At 38.6% G+C, this 21,515-nt stretch overlaps 1 protein-coding gene across 2 annotated transcripts in view; it reads left to right on the top strand.

Annotated features, from left to right (window-relative positions):
* THSD7B (thrombospondin type 1 domain containing 7B) overlaps positions 1-21,515 on the top strand; it is a 1,176,114-nt gene that overhangs the window by 395,014 nt on the left and 759,585 nt on the right. For both annotated transcript variants that reach the window (XM_082395801.1, XM_082395802.1), the window contains one exon: positions 12,101-12,273. In XM_082395801.1, coding sequence (XP_082251927.1) covers positions 12,135-12,273 — 139 coding nt within the window. In that variant the 5' untranslated portion in view covers positions 12,101-12,134. The remainder of the gene's footprint in view (positions 1-12,100; positions 12,274-21,515) is intronic.

Raw genomic sequence — 21,515 nt, 5'->3', positions numbered from 1 at the left:
CAGGAATGAATGGAGAATGGTCAGAAGGAGAGGAAGCAAAAGTCCAACCAGCAGAATCTTTAATTTTTATGCTATGATGGAAACCATGAGAGCATTTTAAGGAGGGAAGTATATTTTTCTTTCCTAAAGATTATCCTGGATTTTCTTTGGAGCATGCATAGAAGCAACCAAGAGTGAAGACAGGAAAACCAGGTAGGAGACAGGTACAGTAGCTCAGGTGAGAAATGATGGCAGCTTGGCACTAAGGAAGAGGATGGGAAGTGGCTTGATGCTGGATAGATTAGGAAGGTGTTGCCACCTAGTTTGGCTGATGGATTGGTTTTCAGATGTGAGAAAAAGAAAGGATTTTAGGAGGACTCCTGGGCTTCTTGTCTAGGGCAGTGTGATGCCTTAATGGAGATGGGGACACCGAGGGGAGAATGGGCTGTGGACGACATAGGAGAATCATGAGCTCCGTTATGTGTGTTCTGTGTGAGTTGCTCTCAGGCATCCAAGTGGGGATATTCAGTGGTAAGTTGAGTGTGTAAGTTCAGGAAAGAAGTCAGGACTGGAGGTATGGGAGTGGATATGGAGAAACAAGAATCATTAAGCACAGTATTTAAAGCTGGGGGGAATAAATAAGATCCCTTGAGGAATGATCAAAGTTAGAGAAGAAAAGGAGTTTGAGGACAAAGAGGTATATCAATTTAGAGGTCAAAATGAGAGGAAATACTAGAAAAGGAGGCTGAGAAGAAGGGGCCAGTGGGAAGTAAAAAAATGAGATTTGGTTTGCTCTGTCCCAAGTGAAAAAAGTCATTAAGGAGGGAGTCGTGGAAGATTTGAGCAACAACCAGGGATTCAATCATGAGGACATGATTCCATGAGCTATCTAGATGCTTTTCCGTCAGATGATGATGAGTTGGTTCTAAAATTACAAGAACATGTCCTAATACCCTCTGAACCAGGGAGGGCTTGGCAACTGCATAGAAGGTAGCGCTAGAAATATGTTCTTATTTTAGACTATGTCTCTATGGGTGGATTTGTTCTTATTGGAGATTCTGAGGCAGCTTGCCACAGTAATTATTATCTTTCTCTCTTACATGTAGTTCATCATAGATGAAGTGCCCCTTTCTTCACTGTGATGACACTTATGAAACATGACAATAGATGTGGCTGCTTTTCTTTGAATAATGCACGTATTACCTAAAGAAGCCAACTTGGGGAATAAACCAACCTCACCTGCTTAGAAACAGGGCCATCTTCGTTCAGGTTTCCAGAGAGGTTCATTGTGTTGCTTGAACCATGTGAGAAGTTGTGTTTCAGTCTGTAGAAGTCATAGAGACAGGCACACTCACACAAATAGGTATGTCTGTAAATAGACATTCTGCATCCAGGGACGTGGATACCATAGGCGTTGGAGTTGCTTTCAGCTCGTGTAACAGAAAACACACAAAAAAGTGCCTTAAAACAAAAGAGTTTATTTTTCTCACACGTCAGAAAGTCCAGAAGTTGACAATCTAGGACAGTTGCTGTAGCTCCATGATGGCGTCTGAGTCTCAGACTTCATCTGCCTCCCGCTCCATCATTCTTAGTGGGTGGCATTCATCCCATGGCCTTCAGATGGCTCTGACACCTCCAGGCATTAATATCTGTGTTCCAGGCAGGGATCATGGGAAAAGGGGCCAATGGCAAAGAACCATACTTTCATACTTTTGGGGGGTTTTATATTTTTATTGGAGAAAAATCCCATCCTCTTCTTGACACTTGTATCTGCAAATCATTGGCCAGAACTGTGTCATGTGGCCACTGTGCTACAAGGAAATTTGCAAATATGATTTTTTTTTCTTAAAATAGCCAGTGGACATTCTTTAAAAACTGTAGTTCTAGGTCCACATGCAAACACTGCAGCAAAAGGTCCCAGGTCCCAGCCTGTCTGACCAAGACTGAGTATCTTGAAGGAATCTTCACACGGTGGTGCCATTACCGAGATGAACCTTTGCAGGAAACATGAATGCTGACAGTGTGATGCACCACAAGTTACTGCACTCTGTGAGAGCCCAGTTTGTTTGCTTTGTGCCCCTGGAGTGGAATCCAAGTGGAAAGATCAGCATGAGGGTTGAGGTCTATGGATGCTCCTATACTGTGTGGCTGACAGGGTCTGGGTGCTCCAGCTGGGTGTCAGGCCTGAGCCTCTGAGGTGGGAGAGCCAAGTTCGGGACACTGGACCACCAGAGACCTCACAGCCCCAGGAAATATCAATCGGCAAGAGCTCTCCCAGAGATCTCCGTCTCAACGCTAAGACCCAGCTCCACTCAATGACCAGCAAGCTACAGTGCTGGACACCCCATGCCAAACAACTAGCAAGACAGGAATACAACCCCACCCGTTCACAGAGAGGCTGTCTAAAATCATAATAAGTTCACAGACACCCCAAAACACAACTGGACATGGTCCTGCCCACCAGAAAGACAAGATCCAGCCTCATCCACCAGAACACAGGCACCAGTCCCCTCCACCAGGAAGCCTACACAAGCCACTGAACCAACCTTACTCACTGGGGGCAGACACCAAAAACAATGGGAACTATGAACCTGCAGGCTGTGAAAAGGAGACCCCCAAACACAATAAGTGAAGCAAAATGAGAGGCAGAGAAATATGCAGCAGACGAAGGAGCAAGGTAAAAACCCACAGACCAAACAAATGAGGAGGAAATAGGCAATCTACCAGAAAAAGAATTCAGAGTAATGATAGTAAAGGTGATCCAAAATCTTGGAAATAGAATGGAGAAAATACAAGAAACATTTAACAAGGACCTAGAAGAACTAAAGAGCAAACAGACAATGATGAACAACACAAAAAATGAAATTAAAAATTCTCTAGAAGGAATCAATAGCAGAATAACTGAGGCAGAAGAACAGATAAGTGACCTGGAAGATAAAAGAGTGGAAATAACTACCACAGAGCAGAATAAAGAAAAAAGAATGAAAAGAATTGAGGATAGTCTCAGAGACCTCTGGGATAATATTAAACGCACCAACATTTGAATTATAGGAGTCCTGAAGAAGAAGAGAAAAAGAAAGGGTCTCAGAAAATATTTGAAGACATTATAGTTTAAAACTTCCCTAACATGGGAAAGGAAATAGTCAATCAAGTCCAGGAAGCACAGAGAGTCCCATACAGGATAAATCCAAGGAGAAACGCCAAAACACATATTAATCAAACTATCAAAAATTAAATACAAAGAAAAAATATTAAAAGCAGCAAGGGAAAAACAACAAATAACATACAAGGGAATCCCCATAAAGTTAACAGCTGATCTTTCAGCAGAAACTCTGCAAGCCAGAAGGGAGTGGCAGGACATATTTAAAGTGATGAAAGGGAAAAGCCTACAACCAAGATTACTCTACCCAGCAAGGATCTCATTCAGATTTGATGGAGAAATTAAAACCTTTACAGACAAGCAAAAGTTAAGAGAATTCAGCACCACCCAACCAGCTTTACAACAAATGCTAAAGGAACTTCTCTAGGCAGGAAACACAAGAGAAGGAAAAGACCTACAAAAACAAACCCAAAACAATTAAGAAAATGGTAATAGGAACATACATATCGATAATTACCTTAAATGTAAATGGATTAAATGCTCCAACCAAAAGACACAGACTGGCTGAATGGATACATAAACAAGACCTGTAGATATGCTGTCTACAAGAGATCCACTTCAGACCTAGGGACACATACAGACTGAAAGTGAGAGGATGGAAAAAGATATTCCATGCAAATGGAAATCAAAAGAAAGCTGGAGGGGCTTCCCTGGTGGCACAGTGTTTGGGAATCTGCCTGCCAATGCAGGGGACATGGGTTTGAGCCCTGGTCTGGGAAGATCCCACATGCCACGTAGCAACTAAGCCTGTGCACCACAACTACTGAGCTTGCGCTCTAGAGCCCGCGAGCCACAACTGCTGAGCCCTCGTGCCACAACTGCTGAAGCCGGCGCACCTAGAGCCTGTGCTCCGCAACAAGAGAAGCCACCGCAATGAGAAGCTCATTCACTGCAATGAAGAGTAGCCCCCGCTTGCTGCAACTAGAGAAAGCCTGCACACAGCAAGAAAGACTCAACGCAGCCAAAAATAAATGAAAATTTAAAAAAATGAATCTATTAAAAAAAAAAGCTGGAGCAGCAATTCTCATATCGGACAAAATAGACTTGAAAATAAAGACTTTTACAAGAGACAAAGAAGGATACCACATAATGATCAAGGGAAGTTTTAGCCACAGCAATCAGAGAAGAAAAGAAATAAAAGGAATCCAAATCGGAAAAGAAGAAGTAAAACTGTCACTGTTTGCAGATGACATGATACTATACATAGAGAATCCTAAAGACACTACCAGGAAGAGCTAAGAACTCTACTCTACTAGAACTAATCAATGAATTTGGTAAAGTAGCAGGATACAAAATTAATGCACAGAAATCTCTTGCATTCCTATGCATTAATGATGAAAAATTTGAAAGAGAAATTAAGGAACCAGTCCCATTTACCACTGCAACAAAAAGAATAAAATACCCAGGAATAAACCTACCTAAGGAGACAAAAGACCTGTATGCAGAAAACTATAAGACACTGATGAAAGAAATTAAAGGTAATAAAAACAGATGGAGAGATACCATGTTCTTGGATTGGAAGAATCAACATTGTGAAAATGACTACACTACCCAAAGCAATATACACATTCAATGCAATCCCTATCAAACTACCAATGGCATTTTTCACAGAACTAGAACAAAAAATTTCACAATTTGTATGGAAACACAAAAGACTCTGAGTAGCCAAAGCAATCTTAAGAAAGAGAAACGGAGCTGGAGGAATCAGGCTCCCTGACCTCAGACTATACTACCAAACTAGAGTAATCCAGACAGTATAGTACTGGTACAAAAACAGAAATATAGATCAATGGAACAGGATAGAAAGCCCAGAGATAAACCCACACACATATGGTCACCTTATCTTTAATAAAGGAGGCAAGAATATATAATGGAAAAAAGACAGCCTCTTCAATAAGTGGTGCTGGGAAAAATGGACAGCTGCATGTAAAAGAATGAAATTAGAACACTCCCTAACACCATACACAAAAATAAACTCAAAATGGATTAAAGAGCTAAATGTAAGGCCAGACACTATAAAAGTCTTAGAGGAAAACATAGGCAGAACACTCTATGACATAAATCGCAGCAAGATCCTTTTAGACCCACCTCCTAGACAAATGGAAATAAAAACAAAAATACACAAATGGGACCTAATGAAACTTAAAAGCTTTTGCACAGCAAAGGAAACCATGAACAAGATGAAAAGACAACCCTCAGAATGGGAGAAAATATTTACAGATGAAGCAACTGACAAAGGATTAATCTCCAAAATATACAAGCAGCCCATGCAGCTCAATATCAAAAAAACAACCCAATCGAAAAATGCGCAGAAGACCTAAATAGACATTTCTCCAAAGAAGATATACAGATTGCCAACAAACACATGAAAGGATGCTCAACATCACTAACCATTAGAGAAATGCAAATCAAAACTACAATGAGGTGTCACCTCACACTGGTCAGAATGACCATCATCAAAAAATCTACAAACAGTAAATGCTGGAGAGGGTGTAGAGAAAAGGAAACCCTCTTGCACTGTTGGTGGGAATGTAAATTGATACAGCCACTATGGACAACATAGTATGGAGGTTCCTTAGAAAACTAAAAATAGAACTACCATACAACCCAGCAATCCCACTACTGGGCATATACCCTGAGAAAACCATAATTCAAAAAGAGTCAGGTACCACAATGTTCATTGCAGCTCTATTGACAATAGCCAGGACATGGAAGCAACCTAAGTGCCCATCGACAGATGAGTGGATAAAGAAGATGTGGCACATATATACAATGGAATATTACTCAGCCATAAAAAGAAATGAAATTGAGTTATTTGTAGTGAGGTGGATGGACCTAGAGTCTGTCATACAGAGTGAAGTAAGTCAGAAAGAGGAAAACAAATACCGTATGCTAACACATATATATGGAATCTAAAAAAAAAAAAAAAAAAAGATGAACCTAGGGGCAGGACAGGAATAAAGACACAGACCTAGAGAATGGACTTGAGGACATGGGAGGGGGAAGGGTAAGCTGGGATGAAGTGAGAGAGTGGCATGGACATATATACACTACCAAATGTAAAATAGGTAGCTAGTGGGAAGCAGCTGCATAGCACAGGGAGATCAGCTCGGTGCTTTGTGACCACCTAGAGGGGTGGGATAGGGAGGGTGGGAGGGAGACGCAAGAGGGAGGGGATATGGGGATATATGTATGCATATAGCTGATTCACTTTTTTATACAGCAGAAACTAACACAGCATTGTAAAGCAATTATACTCCAGTGAAGATGTTTAAAAAAAAAAATTGCAGTTCTAGAAGACAGAATATAGTGATGTCCACCACAGCTACCAAGTTGGTTTAGAAGGTTTGGCAGACTGGTTTCAGGCCCTCTTTCTATCAGTATGTCCTGTGGCAAAAGTTTGTTCAGAGATAGGTAAAATATTTGTGTGGACTTCTTGCACAATTTTCTGTGGTTTTGTTATGTGATACAAATCTATGGCAATTATTAATACCGTAAACCCAAACTCATTGTATATTTTATGGTATGCTTGCAGGCCTCCCATGCTTGTATTTGATGTAGTTTAGGATTCCGCAGTGAGGTACATGGAAGAAGAGGCTGGCAGTTAAAAGGTTTGAGGAAGTTACTAAACGTCTTGTCATTGCAAGGCCAGAGGGTACCCTCTCATAACATAGAGATGATAATACCTGCTTTCTCCTTCACAGGGTCATTGTGAATCCTTAATGGGGTTCTTGCTACAGAGTGCTTTTAGCTCTTCAAAAATATGGCACGAAGTCACAAGATTGGGAGGCTGAAAAAAATCATCCCTCAGTCCTTTGGCGCAGGGCAGGGTAACTTTCAAACCTTCCCTGAAATATTGCTAGAGTCAGGGTTTTTCTGAATTTTGAGAGAATCCTGACAATAGGAACAGTAAAACTTCAGTGAGTGCTCTCTCTCTCTGGCAGGCACTCACCTGAGAACTTTCCCTCCATTATTTGATTGCATCCATACCCCCTAAGGGCTATGGGATGATGGCCCTCCTCATTTTGTAGGTGGGACCCTGAGGCTCCCAGGCTGGGGGACCAGCCAGGGTCACCACGTGTGATGCTCTAAGCAGATCAGGGCTGTGGGCTCAGGCCATTTTTAATCCAGCTTTGATGTTTTCTAGCTGAGGTGACCTTGGGATAATTATTTAACATCCTTAATGACCAGTTTCTTCTACATCTGAAAAATAAGAATAATTGCTCATAGTATTATGTGAGGATTAAGTGAAATGAGATGTAAATTGCCTTGCACAAGCTGCTGAGAGACCCTACACAGGGTTAGAAGGGATCTACATTTTCAGGGCTATGCAAAATTACTTGCGTTGGTATTGGGTCACATTATAAGTCTCTCTCCTTTCAGAGGAGGGTCACTGAGATCGATTGCGAACAACTTACTACCTCTGTGACCTTGGGCTTGTCACTTACCTCTCCATGCCTCAGTTTCCTCATCTCTAAAGTAGGGGATAATGTGAATAACTAATTCACAAGGCTGTGGTGAGAGTTCAGTGAAGTGCTCAGGTCAGTATTTTGTATATTGACAGATTATGAGGGATGGAATGCAGTGCACCATATTGCCATCAGAAATTAGGCAAATGGCTGAGAAAAAGCAAATGCTTCTGTGATTTCTCCAGCAGTGTTAGTTAACTTGCATTAGGTAACTGGTTGGAGTCACCGTCCTGGTCACTTGAGTCGGTCCTGACAGTGGGCGTCCTCCCCTCCAGCCCCTGTTACTCGGCCATCTTTATTGAACCTTGTCTCTGCACAGTTGCCATGAGATGGCGCTATCGGGATATGCACGTTCAAGTTTGCTTTTCTCCTCCTCATTGCTGTTCCTTCAGGCTGCAAGCAAATTGGAACAGTTTTTATTTTATTTTTAAGTTTTGTACCTTTTTAGATATTCAAGGACTTCAGCAATAAGATTACATTTAAGGGAAAATGAAATGCATATGAAGTGTAAGGCACATTTTTCATAGTTTGAATGGCCTTTAAATGATTAGAAAACTGAGGCTAAAAGGAGAAACTATGTTTTTTTTATTTCTCTTAGTATTCATCAGTTTAGAGCTAACCTTGCAAATACATTTTGGATGCTAAGATATAGAGTAAATAAGTTGATTTGGACACTCAAAGATCTTCCTGAGATAAATTATTCATGCCATCGTGGGTAGCACATGCTTCCTGCATAATATGTTTTTTCATCATAGTCACAGCATTTTTCCATTTGTGTTTTACTAACAGAGGAGTGGCAGCTCTAATTGTTTCTTGTTTCCTATTATTTTGTTTATCGTGAACTCTTGTGTGGCTTATTCAAGTAATAGATACAAGCATGACGCCCGGTGTCTTCCGAGGAATAATTTAGTGAGTTTCAGGTCTTTAGAGGGAAGCGAGGCAGCGTAGTTTAGTGCAGTAAGACATACCTGTGTTCAAATTCCATCCTGCACGTTCCATCAACTCAACAGAGATTCTCCATTTACTAGTGGATGTAAAGCTTGCAGCATGGCGAATGGTGGAAGCTTCATCAAATCTAGTTTCCCATCTTCTGTCCTCACGCTTCTTGGGAAGAGAGGTAACGAGGTATAGGATTATAGGTAATACAGATATTAAAAATGTGTGGGTGTTTTTAGGAATAAGATTGCTGTGGCATCTTGAACTGAGATGTTTTGGTACATTCTCTAAGAGCTCTATTTCAGATTTTTTTTTTTTTTTTTTTTTTGGTAAAGATTAGTCTTAGGTTTCTACTGTAACTATCCTTGATTTTTTAAAAAATCTTATTGCCATATGGTTGATTTATAATGTTGTGTTAATTTCTGCTGTACAGCAAAGTGAGTCAGTTATACATATATATATATATTATTTTTCATATTCTTTTCCATTATGGTTTATCTCAGGATATTGAGTAGAGTTCCCTGTGCTATACAGTAGGACCTTGTTGTTTATCCATTCTATATATAATAGTTTGCATCTGCTAATCCCAAACTCCCAATCCTTCCCTCCCCAACCCTCCTCCCCCTTGGCAACCAGAAGTCTGTTCTCTATGTCTGTACTGTCCCTATCCTTGTTAATTGGTGATAGCCAGGAGATAATGGTGACCACAGGTGTCCAGTAGGCACCCCAAGCCACTCTGCTCAGGGATCTTCCGCTGGCTTTGGTGAACACAAAAGGACCCTTAAAGCCAGTGGGTCCCTTTGCAGAGTCAGTACAGGGCTCTGTACCAGGCAGGGAGCCTAAAAGAAGACCAGGGCTCACAGCAACCTGTGTTCAGGTCTTGCAATTAAAACCCAAAATTGATGCAAAATTCAAAATATTTATATACAAATTATTGGCTAATCAATCCAGCTCACATACAGTCTCACTGGAACTCCTTTTAAATCTCTTTTTGGGTTCCCACCTGTGGCCATTTAGAGTCTAACAAACATGCTCTGGTCCTCTGTATCTTTGGCTTACATTGTATTGACACGGATATGCTTTTAGATATGCTGAAACCATGTCTCTCACTCATGAGAATGAACAGAGCCATCTTCCATACCCTGGTCGTTTCCCATCACAAAAGAAGTGGCCTGAGTAGACAGCTGGTCCTGCTGGTTACCGAATTTATTAATAGTAATAATAATAATAGCTTAAGGTAAACTACCCTATAACGCAAATAATCATTTTTATCGAACGTTCTCTAACATTACAATGACTTAATCCATCATTATACAGAAGGCCAGTTCACTTGCTTTCCCAGGGGTATATTTTTCAACTAACTTGATTTGTAGGATTCACTAGGAAGTTATCTTGTTTTATGGGGGCAGTATTTTGATGTTTTTCAGGTGCCTTAATGGAATTCATGGCAATGGTGCCTTCTAAAAAATGTCCATACTAAAGTTTTGTAGCAAATCTATACTATGAAGAATTAATCACCTATTCACGTGTGTGTGTGTGTAGACTTTAAAATATCATGATACAGTTCCCAAACCATTCATTGTTGTGTTGCTTGTTAAGCATGTGGATTTGTCATTAGCAAAGTGAAATACCCATCGTCTAGGGTGTGTGTTTGTGTGTGTGTGTGTGTGTGTATACATAAAGATGTCTCATGTAAGGGGGTACAGTTTGCATCTAGTCCAGAGGTTTATGAATCGGGTCCAGTAGTGCCCCAAAGGTTCCATGGAATAGTCTAACAGGCCACTCATAGGGACAGTCAAACAGGGGAGCTCTGTTTGATTTCAGCTGGAGCATTCCACTCTTTTCGATATTGGCATGCAATGTAGAAATTTGAAGAAAAGCATTTGGTTGCTTATCCAAATATTATCTTCATCCCTGGACCAAGGCAGGACATCAGAGAGCTGTGTACTTGAACTCTATTGGTTGATTCCTCGTAGAATCATTTTCACTGATTTGTACTTTATCACTGTACCCTTGGAGTGTTCTAGAAGAGCCCAAGACCCCACTGACCACACATTGCTGTTGTCTGTTTTATAGATGAAGTGATGTGTTGAGTGCATTGCTCAGCACAGCATCTGTGTTGATAAGAACTCTTGGGGTAAAATTCCACCAGTGCTTGGAAGCAGGGAAATGGCTTCTCCTAAAACAATAAAAAAAGAATATATACTTTACTCCTACGTATATGAGGGCTATAGTAGCCACTTTTTTTTTTTTTTTTGGTCACTAGGAAGTTCACAGTCAGACTTGCTACCCACTTTTAGCAATTCTTTGGTAAATGTTTAGGGGGAAAAGCTTCTACCCTTGACATCCTTTCTTACTGTTCCCTCCTTTTATTGCCCTACACTTATCTGTCTTAATGTGTTTTTCTAATACATGTATTGTGGCAGGTTACCCCAGATCTCTTTAATTCCACGTAGAATTTTCTTATTATCTTTTGGGCAACTACCTGGATGTCCTGTAGGCACATCAAACTTAATATTCTATAAAGAAAATTCTCTTTATCTTCCTTTTTAAACCTTCCCCTCTTCCCATTTCTCATTTTTGGTAGAGGGGTCCCATCGGTCTGGAATCTGTCTTTTCTATTCTCTCTCTCTCATACATCTCACCCAGTTGTTAACCAAATCCTTTAAACCCAGCCTCTGCACTACCTTTCAAACTTCTCCTGATTCTCTCATTCATCAGTACTTGCGTGGACTATTTCTCTAGTTTCATAACTGGCCTCAATTTCTCTGTAATCATGTTATGAATATTATGTTCACTGATGTCAGTTATTTAAAAGTCATTTGCTCTCCTGTGATTCTTATTGTTATTATTTACAGAATGAAGCCCAAATCTCTCACATGACACTCAAGGCTTTTTATAATTTGTTTCCCAACCTACGTTCTAAATCTCATATCTGTCCATTTCTCCCTCCTGCATGTGTCCTTCACTGTAGCCACTTGCCCGCTCCCCGGTCCCCAAACACAAAATGCATTTCAGCACCTAGTTCTCTTGGCCTGAAATGCCCTTCCTGGCACCTTCAAGCCCTTTTCCCCGGCTCCTCTCAAATATTACCTTGTGGAGATTTCCCTCTGTTTTTTTTTCTCACCACAGAAGAACTGATTGCCTTTTCCTCATTCTTTCTCTGTCACTTTCTTAATACCATTGTTAGAATGTTCATTGCCCTATTTGGACTTTGCTGTACGTACAGATCTTTCTCCAAAAATCGTGGGCTCCTCAAGGAGTTTGGCTGAGTAGAAGGAGGGAATGTACCAGGTATCTGCCAACCCTGCTCTTAAAAGCAAAAGTAAACTGATTGGGGGACTGTAGAATCCCTAGAATTGATAACACCTTTCATGGGTAAGGATTGAAAGCATGGGCTAATTCACATCTGACCTTAAAATGTTAATATTTTGTAAACTTTCTTTATGGTCATGGTACATTTGTAATGTCATTATGCTAAAGGTTCTAGCAGTCCAAGTGAGTTTTTGTAATTTCTTTACAGAAGAAACTTATGCGATGTTCTTTTTTCTTTTAGGAATAGGCAAGTCAAGAGGCTGAAAATCTGAAGAATGTTTCCAAAGGGTAATCTGGCTGTCACTCGCTGGGTATGGAGGAGAATGAGGAAGCTATTTCTGTTACTTTCTTTCTTGCTGTCCCATGCAGCTCATTTGGAAGGCAAAAAGGATAATCAGTTCATCTGGAAACCAGGTAGGGATGTCCTGGCTCTTCCTTTGTCCCATTTTCATTAATGAGAAGACTCTTCTTTCCATCCTTGTACTTCTTATGTGTGGAGTAGTGGGAAATCTCCAGAGAGGGAAAAAATAGATTCTTCTTCTTTATAATACATTTGATTCTTATTCCTGCATAATTGTCACCTCCATCCATGATGCTTGTTATCCTTCTGAATTTTCATGTTGTTGTCAATTAAAGTTATGATTTCCATAGTTACATCTGCTTCTCCTTTGTCAAATATATCACCGCTGGGCAGCACATTTGTAGCGAAAATGGCTTCTGAATTTAGCTGATATCCTCAGCTAAAAATGCTTTGGACCAGTAATACATGTCTCTTTCTTTTAGGGTACAAACTAGTTAGCTATTTATTATTGAATGTTTTCTAGCATAGATTCTGTATATCTAAGTTTTGGAGCATGAAATATTATCCTAACAACTTTGCCCATTAGTTATAATTTTACAGTTGCCTTAATGTGTTCTGAGATCCTAAGCTACCTCGTACATAAGTATATGAATAAGTTGAGTTGAGGTTTGGAGACTTGTGTATAACTTATGTTCTTTTCTAGATATTTCCTTAATGTGGCTTTGGAAAAGATCTGTTTAATTTTAAAGGCTAATACTTTATCAGCTTAAATTATGAACCTCAAATATCTTGGCTGTTTGTATCACTGATGTTTTTCTTTGCCCTAGACTTTAATTTTCTTAAAGTTTCACAATCAGATCATTTAAAATATGTATTACTGTTTCAAGAGTCCATTCTTGCAAATAGAGATAACTTATACACCTGATATCTTAGAACTGGAAAATGTGATGTTTTAGAAGATCTATGGTCCTCAGAGAGTTTTCACTTTAGTCTCATCATCCGTAAATTAAATAGACTGCAAACATATTATGTCACCATGGAAATATGTATAATAGTGATATTTGCAATATTTAAAAGGTTTTGCAAAAACGAAAGTGAATTATGCTGTAAAGTGTATTAAGTAAAACCCCAGCACCATTAGAGATACAGTCTGGAGGAAATTTAATTGCATTAAAGCCCCTATAAATTAATTTAATTGTGGGCTCTAATACTACATTAGTGATTTTCATTTTTTACCTCACTGTAGTTTTAGGAAGTTTGGAAATAGTTCTAAAAGTCAAGATTGCATTTATGTGAATGGGGCTATTTTATTTCAGTCAGAAAAGAGTAAACATTTTATCAGATCTAATTAAGCACATTTATGTGACTGTACTCCTGTCTAAAGTTCTCAAAAAAGTTCAATTAAGATGGAAAGTAGCAAATCTGAAACATGAATGGGATGCATTAAGAAAACGGGCTTCCGCAATGAAGAGTAGCCCCCGCTTGCTGCAACTAGAGAAAGCCCACGTGCAGCAACAAAGACCCAACGCAGCCAAAAATAAATACATTTTAAAAGTAAATAAATTTAAAAGAAAATGTGCTTATTTTGAAGGAAAGTTTAGAAATAGGCCTGCTTTTCTAAAAGTAGGTCAATGGAACAAGCTGGTACAGACCCTCTCTACAGTGGATGGACACTTTGATAGCTGTCACACTTAAGTTTCAGAAGTCAGGATGCTTCTCATCAGATATTTTGCACTGTTCAAAATGAATATCCATGTCATCACTCTCATTTTCTCTGGTATTTATTCTTTCCCTCATTAGTGTGCCATCAAAAAGGTAATAACATATATTTTTTCCCATATGGTTTCATTTCTCAATTATAAATTTATTACTTGTATGTGATCAGACATTTTAAAAGTTGAAAAAATTTCAGAGATATAAAATTAAAAGCCACAGTCTAGGCCATGTGTTCCACTCTCCCTTTTCTTATATATCCTTCAGAAACATTCCTTGCACATGTAAGTACATCTCTATGCATAGTTGTGTATATAAATCACACAAAATGCACACACATAAGTTTTACTATAATTATTAGTTAGGGTTCTGCCAAAAAAAGAAATGGTGCATGCAAAGTAGTTCATTGAGAAGAGTTTAATAAAAGAACTATTTACAGAAGTAGGAAAGTATGAGCAAGGTTTAAGATCAGCTACAAGGAATTGTGGAGTGCCTCTGAGCAGGTATCAGTCTTTATAACACTGGGTCTGCAGGGGCAAAGGAAGGAAGTAGTTTCTGGAATCTGGAGAGAAAACTTTTTTATGGAGAGGGTGCTTGAGAGATGCTGTGGCCTTTAGAGGGATATAAACAAAGTGCAGAGAAAAGTTGGGAAGAGGCTCAAGGTGATGAATGGTCTTTGTCCTCACATCTCCTGCCAGGGATCTCATTGGCTGAATCCAACCAGAAGCCACAAGGCAAGGGAAGGGAACCCATCGATGCCTCCATACAGACCTGCCTCCTGGGCAGGAAGCCAAGTGTGGAATGGTGGAGAATGTGGATCTGAAAATATCTAATTTTTACATACCTGTTTGTACATTCACACAAACACTCTTTCAAACAATCAGAATCATACTTGGCAGAATCATATTCTCCAGGTTGCTTGTATCATATAATGATATCTTGATGAATATTACACATTAGTGCACATGGGTCAGTTTCATCTTTTAATGGTTGCATAGTTTTCTTTTGTACTTTTGTTTAATAATTTATTTAAACAGTGCCCTATTGGTTTATCTTTTCTTTCCCTATTGCCTGGCATTTCAGTGGCTTTTAGTTTTTTGCTATTATAAATAGTACTGACATGAATGCAACATTATTTTAAAGGCAGTAAATCAATTTGAGGAGTCATATGCCCTAGAGCATTCTGGGTCATCACCTTCAAAGACAACCTCAACATCTTAGAATCTGTACCTACTTATGCATGATTTATTATTTCTCATTTGGATTAAAAAAAAAGCTCGATTGCAGTTGAAATTAACTGCATTTTTTTGTAGTATATTATCAAATCCAACAACTCAGGTCCAGTGTAATCTGGAATTTGAACAGATTTCCCTGGAGACCAGATAAATATACCTTATTTTAGAAACCTGGAAACCATTCTCTGGATTTAGATTGTGGCGCCAATCACTTAAGCTCTTTGCTGGTATCTATTGTTTTTCCCCTGAGCCCATAGGTTAGATGTTACTCAACCTCATCCAAATTAGAAGCATTTCTAAGTGAGTCCTGGCTTTGGAAAAACAATGGATTGATGAATAATAAGTGAGTGATATGTTATGTTGCTAAAGATTTCTCTACTGCGTGAGAGTCTGATGAGATGTAGGCTGTGGGGTCATTGATCTGGCAAGGCTGTTGAATGCCTGTCATCATTGTGATGAGATCTGTTGATCTATATTTAGTGTTGGGCAATTTGACATCCATGCCAAGAAAGAAAAGATCATGTCAACAAGAGTATCAGATAAGGAGTGATGCTGCTTGTTGTTTTAAGTAAACACATAGCTATTCATGTCTGCATGCTTTGTAGAGGTGAACAGATCATGGCCTCTGAAGCCACAATAACTAGTGGTCTCTTAAAAAATTTCTCAGTATTGGTCCTAAGAGGTTCATTCATTCCTCTGATCCTTGTTGAGACCTTATTGTGTGCGAGGCACTATTACAAATACATGAGATAAGTTGAGAATAAAACTGACAAATCCTTGATCCTCATGAACAGGCTAATAAACACGATCAAGAAGTTAAATAGAGAGTGTGTTGGATGGTGATGAGTGCTTAGGAGGAAAGATAAGGCAAGGAGGAAGGATATGCAGTGATAGGTGAGAGACTAAGAGTTTTTTTCTCATTGTAGTTTTTTAATTTATTTTTTTATTGAAGTATAGTTGATTTATAATGTATTAGTTTCACTGTACAGCAGACTGATTCAGTTATATATATATATTCTTTTTCAGATTCTTTTCCCATATAGGTTATTACAAAATATTGAGTATAGTTCCCTGTGCTATACAGTAGGGCCTTGTTTATCTATTTTATATATAGTAGTGTGTGTATATTACTCCCAAATTCTTAATTTATCCCCCCGCCCACCTTTCCCCTTTGGTAACCATAAGTTTGTTTTCTATCTCAGGAAGTCTGTTTCTGTTTCGTAAATAAGTTCATTTGTATCATTTTTTAAGATTCCATACATAAGTGATATCTGAGAGACTGACATTTGCAGTGGGTGGGCTATGGGCTGCCTCACTGAGGAAGGGGATTTGAGTAAAGACCTGAAGGAAGTGAGGGAGCCAGCCATGGGGATATCAGGGAATATCCCAGATGGGGGGAACCACAAGAGCAAAAAGCCCTGAAGCAGGCGTGGCTGTGGCATGTTTGAGGACCAGAGAAGAGGCCACCGTGCTGGAGCAGAGTGAACGTGGGGGGCAGTGATAGGAGGTCAGGTCAGAGGGGTAATCAGGCCCAAATCAGGTATGTCTTCATAGGTTGGAATACAATTTTGGCTTTTACTCTTGGGCGAGATAGAAAGACATGGGGGAGTTTTTAGAGAGTGGTGACATGATCTTTTTTTAAAAAATAATATTTTAATAGGATTATCTTGGGTGGTCAGTTGAGCAAGTGGTCACAAGGAAACCAGCTGGGAGGCTACTATAGAAATAAGGACGAGTGATGATAATAGCTTGAACGAAGGTCATGGCAGAGAAGGTGGTGAGAAGGGGTTGGAGGTCGGATATATTTAAGGCCATGGTTTTCTACCAGGGGAGATTGTGCCCAGCAGGGGACATTTGGGAATGTCACAGCTGGTTGTCACAACTGGGTTGTGCTAGCTACATCTGTGAGTAGAAGCCAGGGATGCTGCTAAACACTCTAAAATGTAGAGGACAGCCCGCACAATAAAGAATTATCCTGCCCAAGTGTCAGTACTGCCCAGATTGAGAGACATTGTTGTAAGGTAAAACCATTATGATGTACTGGTGTGGGGAGAGGGAGGGAGAGAGATACAAGGGTGATACTGAGGATTTGCCCTGAGCAACCAGGAGAGTGGAGTTGCCATCATTTAACCTGGGCTACTGGGAAGGAGCTGGCGTGGAGGGAATATGAGTAACTTGGTGTTGGACATGTTCAATTTTTAAGTCTTTTAGAAATTCACATGGAGATGTTGACCAGGAAGTTGGGTCTGAATTCAGGAGTCAGGTCTCTGCTACAGATATAAGTTTGGAAGTCCCTAGCAGTGAGGTAGAATTTAAATATATAGCCTTAGAAATGAAGAGGCGACCTTGAAATGTGTGATCCTGTGTATATAAAGGATAAGTTTCTAATTTACTTCCTTTGGGCCAAATGACATTAAAAAAAATTATGGTGGTAAAATACACATAACATAAACTTTACCATTTTAACCATTTTAAAGTATACAATTCAGTGACATTTAGTATATGCACAGTGTGTTGGAAACATTACCACTGTCTAGTTCCATAACATTTTCACCGTTCCAAATTACATTTTACAAGTATTTATAAAAAGACTGGAAAACAATTTGCTATGAATAATGAGGTCTGAAAGAAAAAAAATCCATATTTGTCTTTTCGTGAGAGGTTCTTTTAATAGCCTTAAGTCATCCTCAGAGGTCACTCCGAATACTAGAAAAAGTATACTTTGTATACTTTGTATGGAGGCCAACTCACATTCAAGTCCTAAGCATCTAGAAAGGAGAAAGTTATTTAACCTCTCTGAGCCCTATTTATCTGTTGGAAATGAGGGCAGTAAATAACTTAAGAGGACTGTTTTGAAAATCAAAGTAAAACAAATATATTGAAAAACTTAGTGTATTGTAGCTACTCATAAATGTTAGCTATTATTTTTATCATTATTATATAATTATTTGATGTTTGAAATGTTCTTGCTTTTATGTTATGTAGTTTTTACATACTTTTTTCCTTTATACTCACAAAAGAGGTGAGACCAATTTGACAGCTATATATACTTTATTAGTGAATGGTCATAGGTAATTTCGCTGACTTTTTAGCTCTAAAACTTTCTATATGACAGACTCTTGGAAAGTTTTAATTTCAGTAGATCCTTCCCAGTGAATAAAAAGGATGAGAATAATGACCTATGTTCTAAGAACTAAGTAGATAAGTTAAAATTAATCTTTTTGGAAGCAAAAAACGAGACTATGAAAATGATGTTGGGTAAGAAAAAAGGATCTTACTTAGGTTAATATTTAATTATAGCTTAAATAATAACGTTTTCAGAGTTGAAAGAACTTTAAGGAAAAATGATATTTTATATATATATATTTATATGTATATTTAAGTTTAGGAATCTTAGAGACAATACAGTGTTCTTAGGATAAAGCTAATTTTTTGAATATGTGCTAGAAGTTAGTGAAATATTTCTTCTGAGAATTTTATTAAATTGTAATCATTTAAATTACATCTATGGCTGTTAATTTATCTTAGAGCTATGTGTATAATAAATTCTCAATGGTGTTATTTCTGTGATATCAAAAAGCATAGAAATATATGGCATGGAATTCACTGCTAAAACTTCTAATCATTTTTCCTTGGAGGCCACAAGTACTAATTTGGTAATGTTCCCAATAAGCCAGAAAAAGTCTATATTACCTAAATAATTTGAAATAAATTACTCTGATTTTTTTCTAAATATTACTATAATGGAGGCTGCCTGAGGAGAGAGAGATGTTGTTGATTTTATTCACTGATATATTCCCAGTACCCAGAACATAAATAAATGTTGCATAAAATATCCCCAGCACATTAAGTACTTGTAGAATGAGGGGCACTGTCTTGTGTGTGTGTGTGTATTTAGGGGAGTTGAGAAGTGAAGAGTTGAAGAAATAGAACATATGATACATGTTATTCTAGAACTTGAAATACTGGGTTGGCCAAAAAGTTCGTTCGGATTTCCCCATAAGATGGTATGGAAAAATCCGAATGAACTTTTTGGCAAACCCAATATAAATTGAAGAGAGGATATGAAATGATGAAAACCAAAATCAGCCTTATAAATCAGTAAATATGAAAATTAATGATCTGTATTTTCTTGTTCCTTGGTTCCAGTACCATTTCTGATCATCTCTGGAAAAGATGTTGAACACAGTTTGTATGAAAAGAAATAGGTACACATAGTAAGAAATTTAACTATTACTGCAATTCTCATGACGAGATATTACAGTTGCATGTTGTCTTCCATTTAATTTCCTCAGAGGCAGCCAGTTTCAACTCTTTTTACTGTTTATCCTGACGTTTACCTCCATATTTCTAAGTAATATACTCATTATTGATGTTTCTTGATTTGTGTTGAATATTTCTTATTGATTTTCTCCTATGTCAGCTGAAGATTTATCTCTCATCTACCTACCCCTTTCCCTCCTTATTGCCTCCCTTGAAAGTAGTTATATCAAAATACTTAGATCAATGAACAGTGATTGTATTATTATTTCTACATAGGTTCTGTTCTCTGCTGAGTCAAGCAGTGTACCATACTTCTGCCTCCTTTTTTTTCAGCTTTTTGTTTTATACAGAAATTAAAAATTGCCTCATCTTTTCTTTTGCCTTCTTCGAGTCTACTACTACTTTCCCCCGATGCTCCAGCTGACATACCCCTATTAATTTTTTTTTTTTTTTTAGCGATGTGGAGCATCTTTTTTTTTTTTTAATATTCATTTAGTTAATTTTATTTTTGGCTGCATTGGGTCTTAGTTGCGGCACATGGGACCTTGGCTGTGGCTTGCGGGATATTTCGATGCAGGGTGCCGGCTCTTTGTTGTGGTGCGTGGGCTTCTCTCTAGTTGTGGCGGCATGGGCTCCAGAGCACGTGGGCTCTGTAGTTGCAGCTCACATGCTTAGTTGCCCTGTGGCATGTGGGATCTTTGTTCCCCGACCAGGGATTGAACTCGTGTCCCCTGCATTGGAAGGCAGATTCTAAACCAATGGACCACCAGGGAAGTCCCCCATATTAATTTTTTGAAACATTTAAGCACTGTTCAAAACACTCTATTATGTTTTTTTGGGGGAGATCTTTCCACAGACCTCTGCCCTCCTGATTCAGTGTGGACTGCTGCACAGTTTCTCATCTTGAACCCCTTGTTCCCAGTTTTGTGTTTCTCTTCCTTGCCTTTGTTGCTCTATTTTCTAGAATTGCTAAAATAGGATACATTGGAAGTCATTTTTCATGTCTGAAAGGGTCTCTGCTTGTCATGTACTTGACTGATAGCTTGGTGTGGAGTTCAAGGTTAAAAAGCACTTTTCCCCTCAGAATTTTGAAGGCTCTGCTCTACGTATTCCAGCCTCCAGTACTGTTGCTAAGAAGTTTTTGTCATTCTGATCTCATCTCTGTATGTTACCTGTTTGTTTCTTTTCCTCTTTCTGAATCTTCTTTTTATCCATGAAGTTCTGAAATTTCATAATTATGTACTTTGGGATGAGTCCTTTCTCCTTTATTTTACTGGCCATTAGGAGAATATTTTACCAATATGCTCATGCTCTGCAGTTCTGAGATTTATTTTTTATATGATTTTCTACCTCTGTTGTCTCTCTTCCTTCTGAAACTCCTTAGACAGATGTTTTACCTCTCTAATTGATCTTCAAATTTTAGATATTTCCACTGTTTTTTCTTCTGTTTGCATTTTTATTCTAATTTCTAAAATATTTATTGTATTTCATCTTTCAACCCTTCCATTGAGTATTTTTTATTTCAGCCAGCACATTTTAAATTTCTAAGATATCTTATTCTATAATTTTTAATTTTTTTAATTTTTAATTTTTTTTCACATCTTTATTGGAGTATAAATGCTTTACAATGTTGTGTTAGTTTCTGCTGTACAACAAAGTGAATCAGCTACATGTATACATATATCCCCGTATCCCCTCCCTCTTGGGCTTCCCTCCCACCCTCCCTATCCCATTCCTCTAGGATGTCACAAGGCATAGAGTTGATCTCCTTGTGCTATGCAGCAGTTTCCCACTACCCATCCATTTTACATTTGGTGGTGTATATATGTCAATGCTACTCTCTCACTTCATCCCAGCTTTCCCGTTCCCCCATGCCCTCAAGTCCGTTCTCTACATCTGCATCTTTATTCCTGCCCTGCCACTAGGTTCATCAGTACCTCTTTTTTACATTCCATGTATATGCATTAGAAGTGGTATTTGTTTTTCTCTTTCTAACTTACTTCACTCTGTATGGCACATTCTCGGTCCATCCACCTCACTACAAATAACTCAGTTTCATCCCTTTTTATGGCTGAGTAATATTCCATTGTATATATGTGCCACATCTTCTTTATTCATTCATCTGTTGCTGGACATTTAGGCTG

This window comes from Balaenoptera borealis (genome assembly GCF_965194805.1).
Source record: "Balaenoptera borealis genome assembly, chromosome: 6".
Taxonomy (NCBI): Eukaryota; Metazoa; Chordata; class Mammalia; order Artiodactyla; family Balaenopteridae; genus Balaenoptera; species Balaenoptera borealis.
Note: the sequence above shows the minus strand (reverse complement) of the source record. Positions and strands in the feature narration are given on the sequence as shown.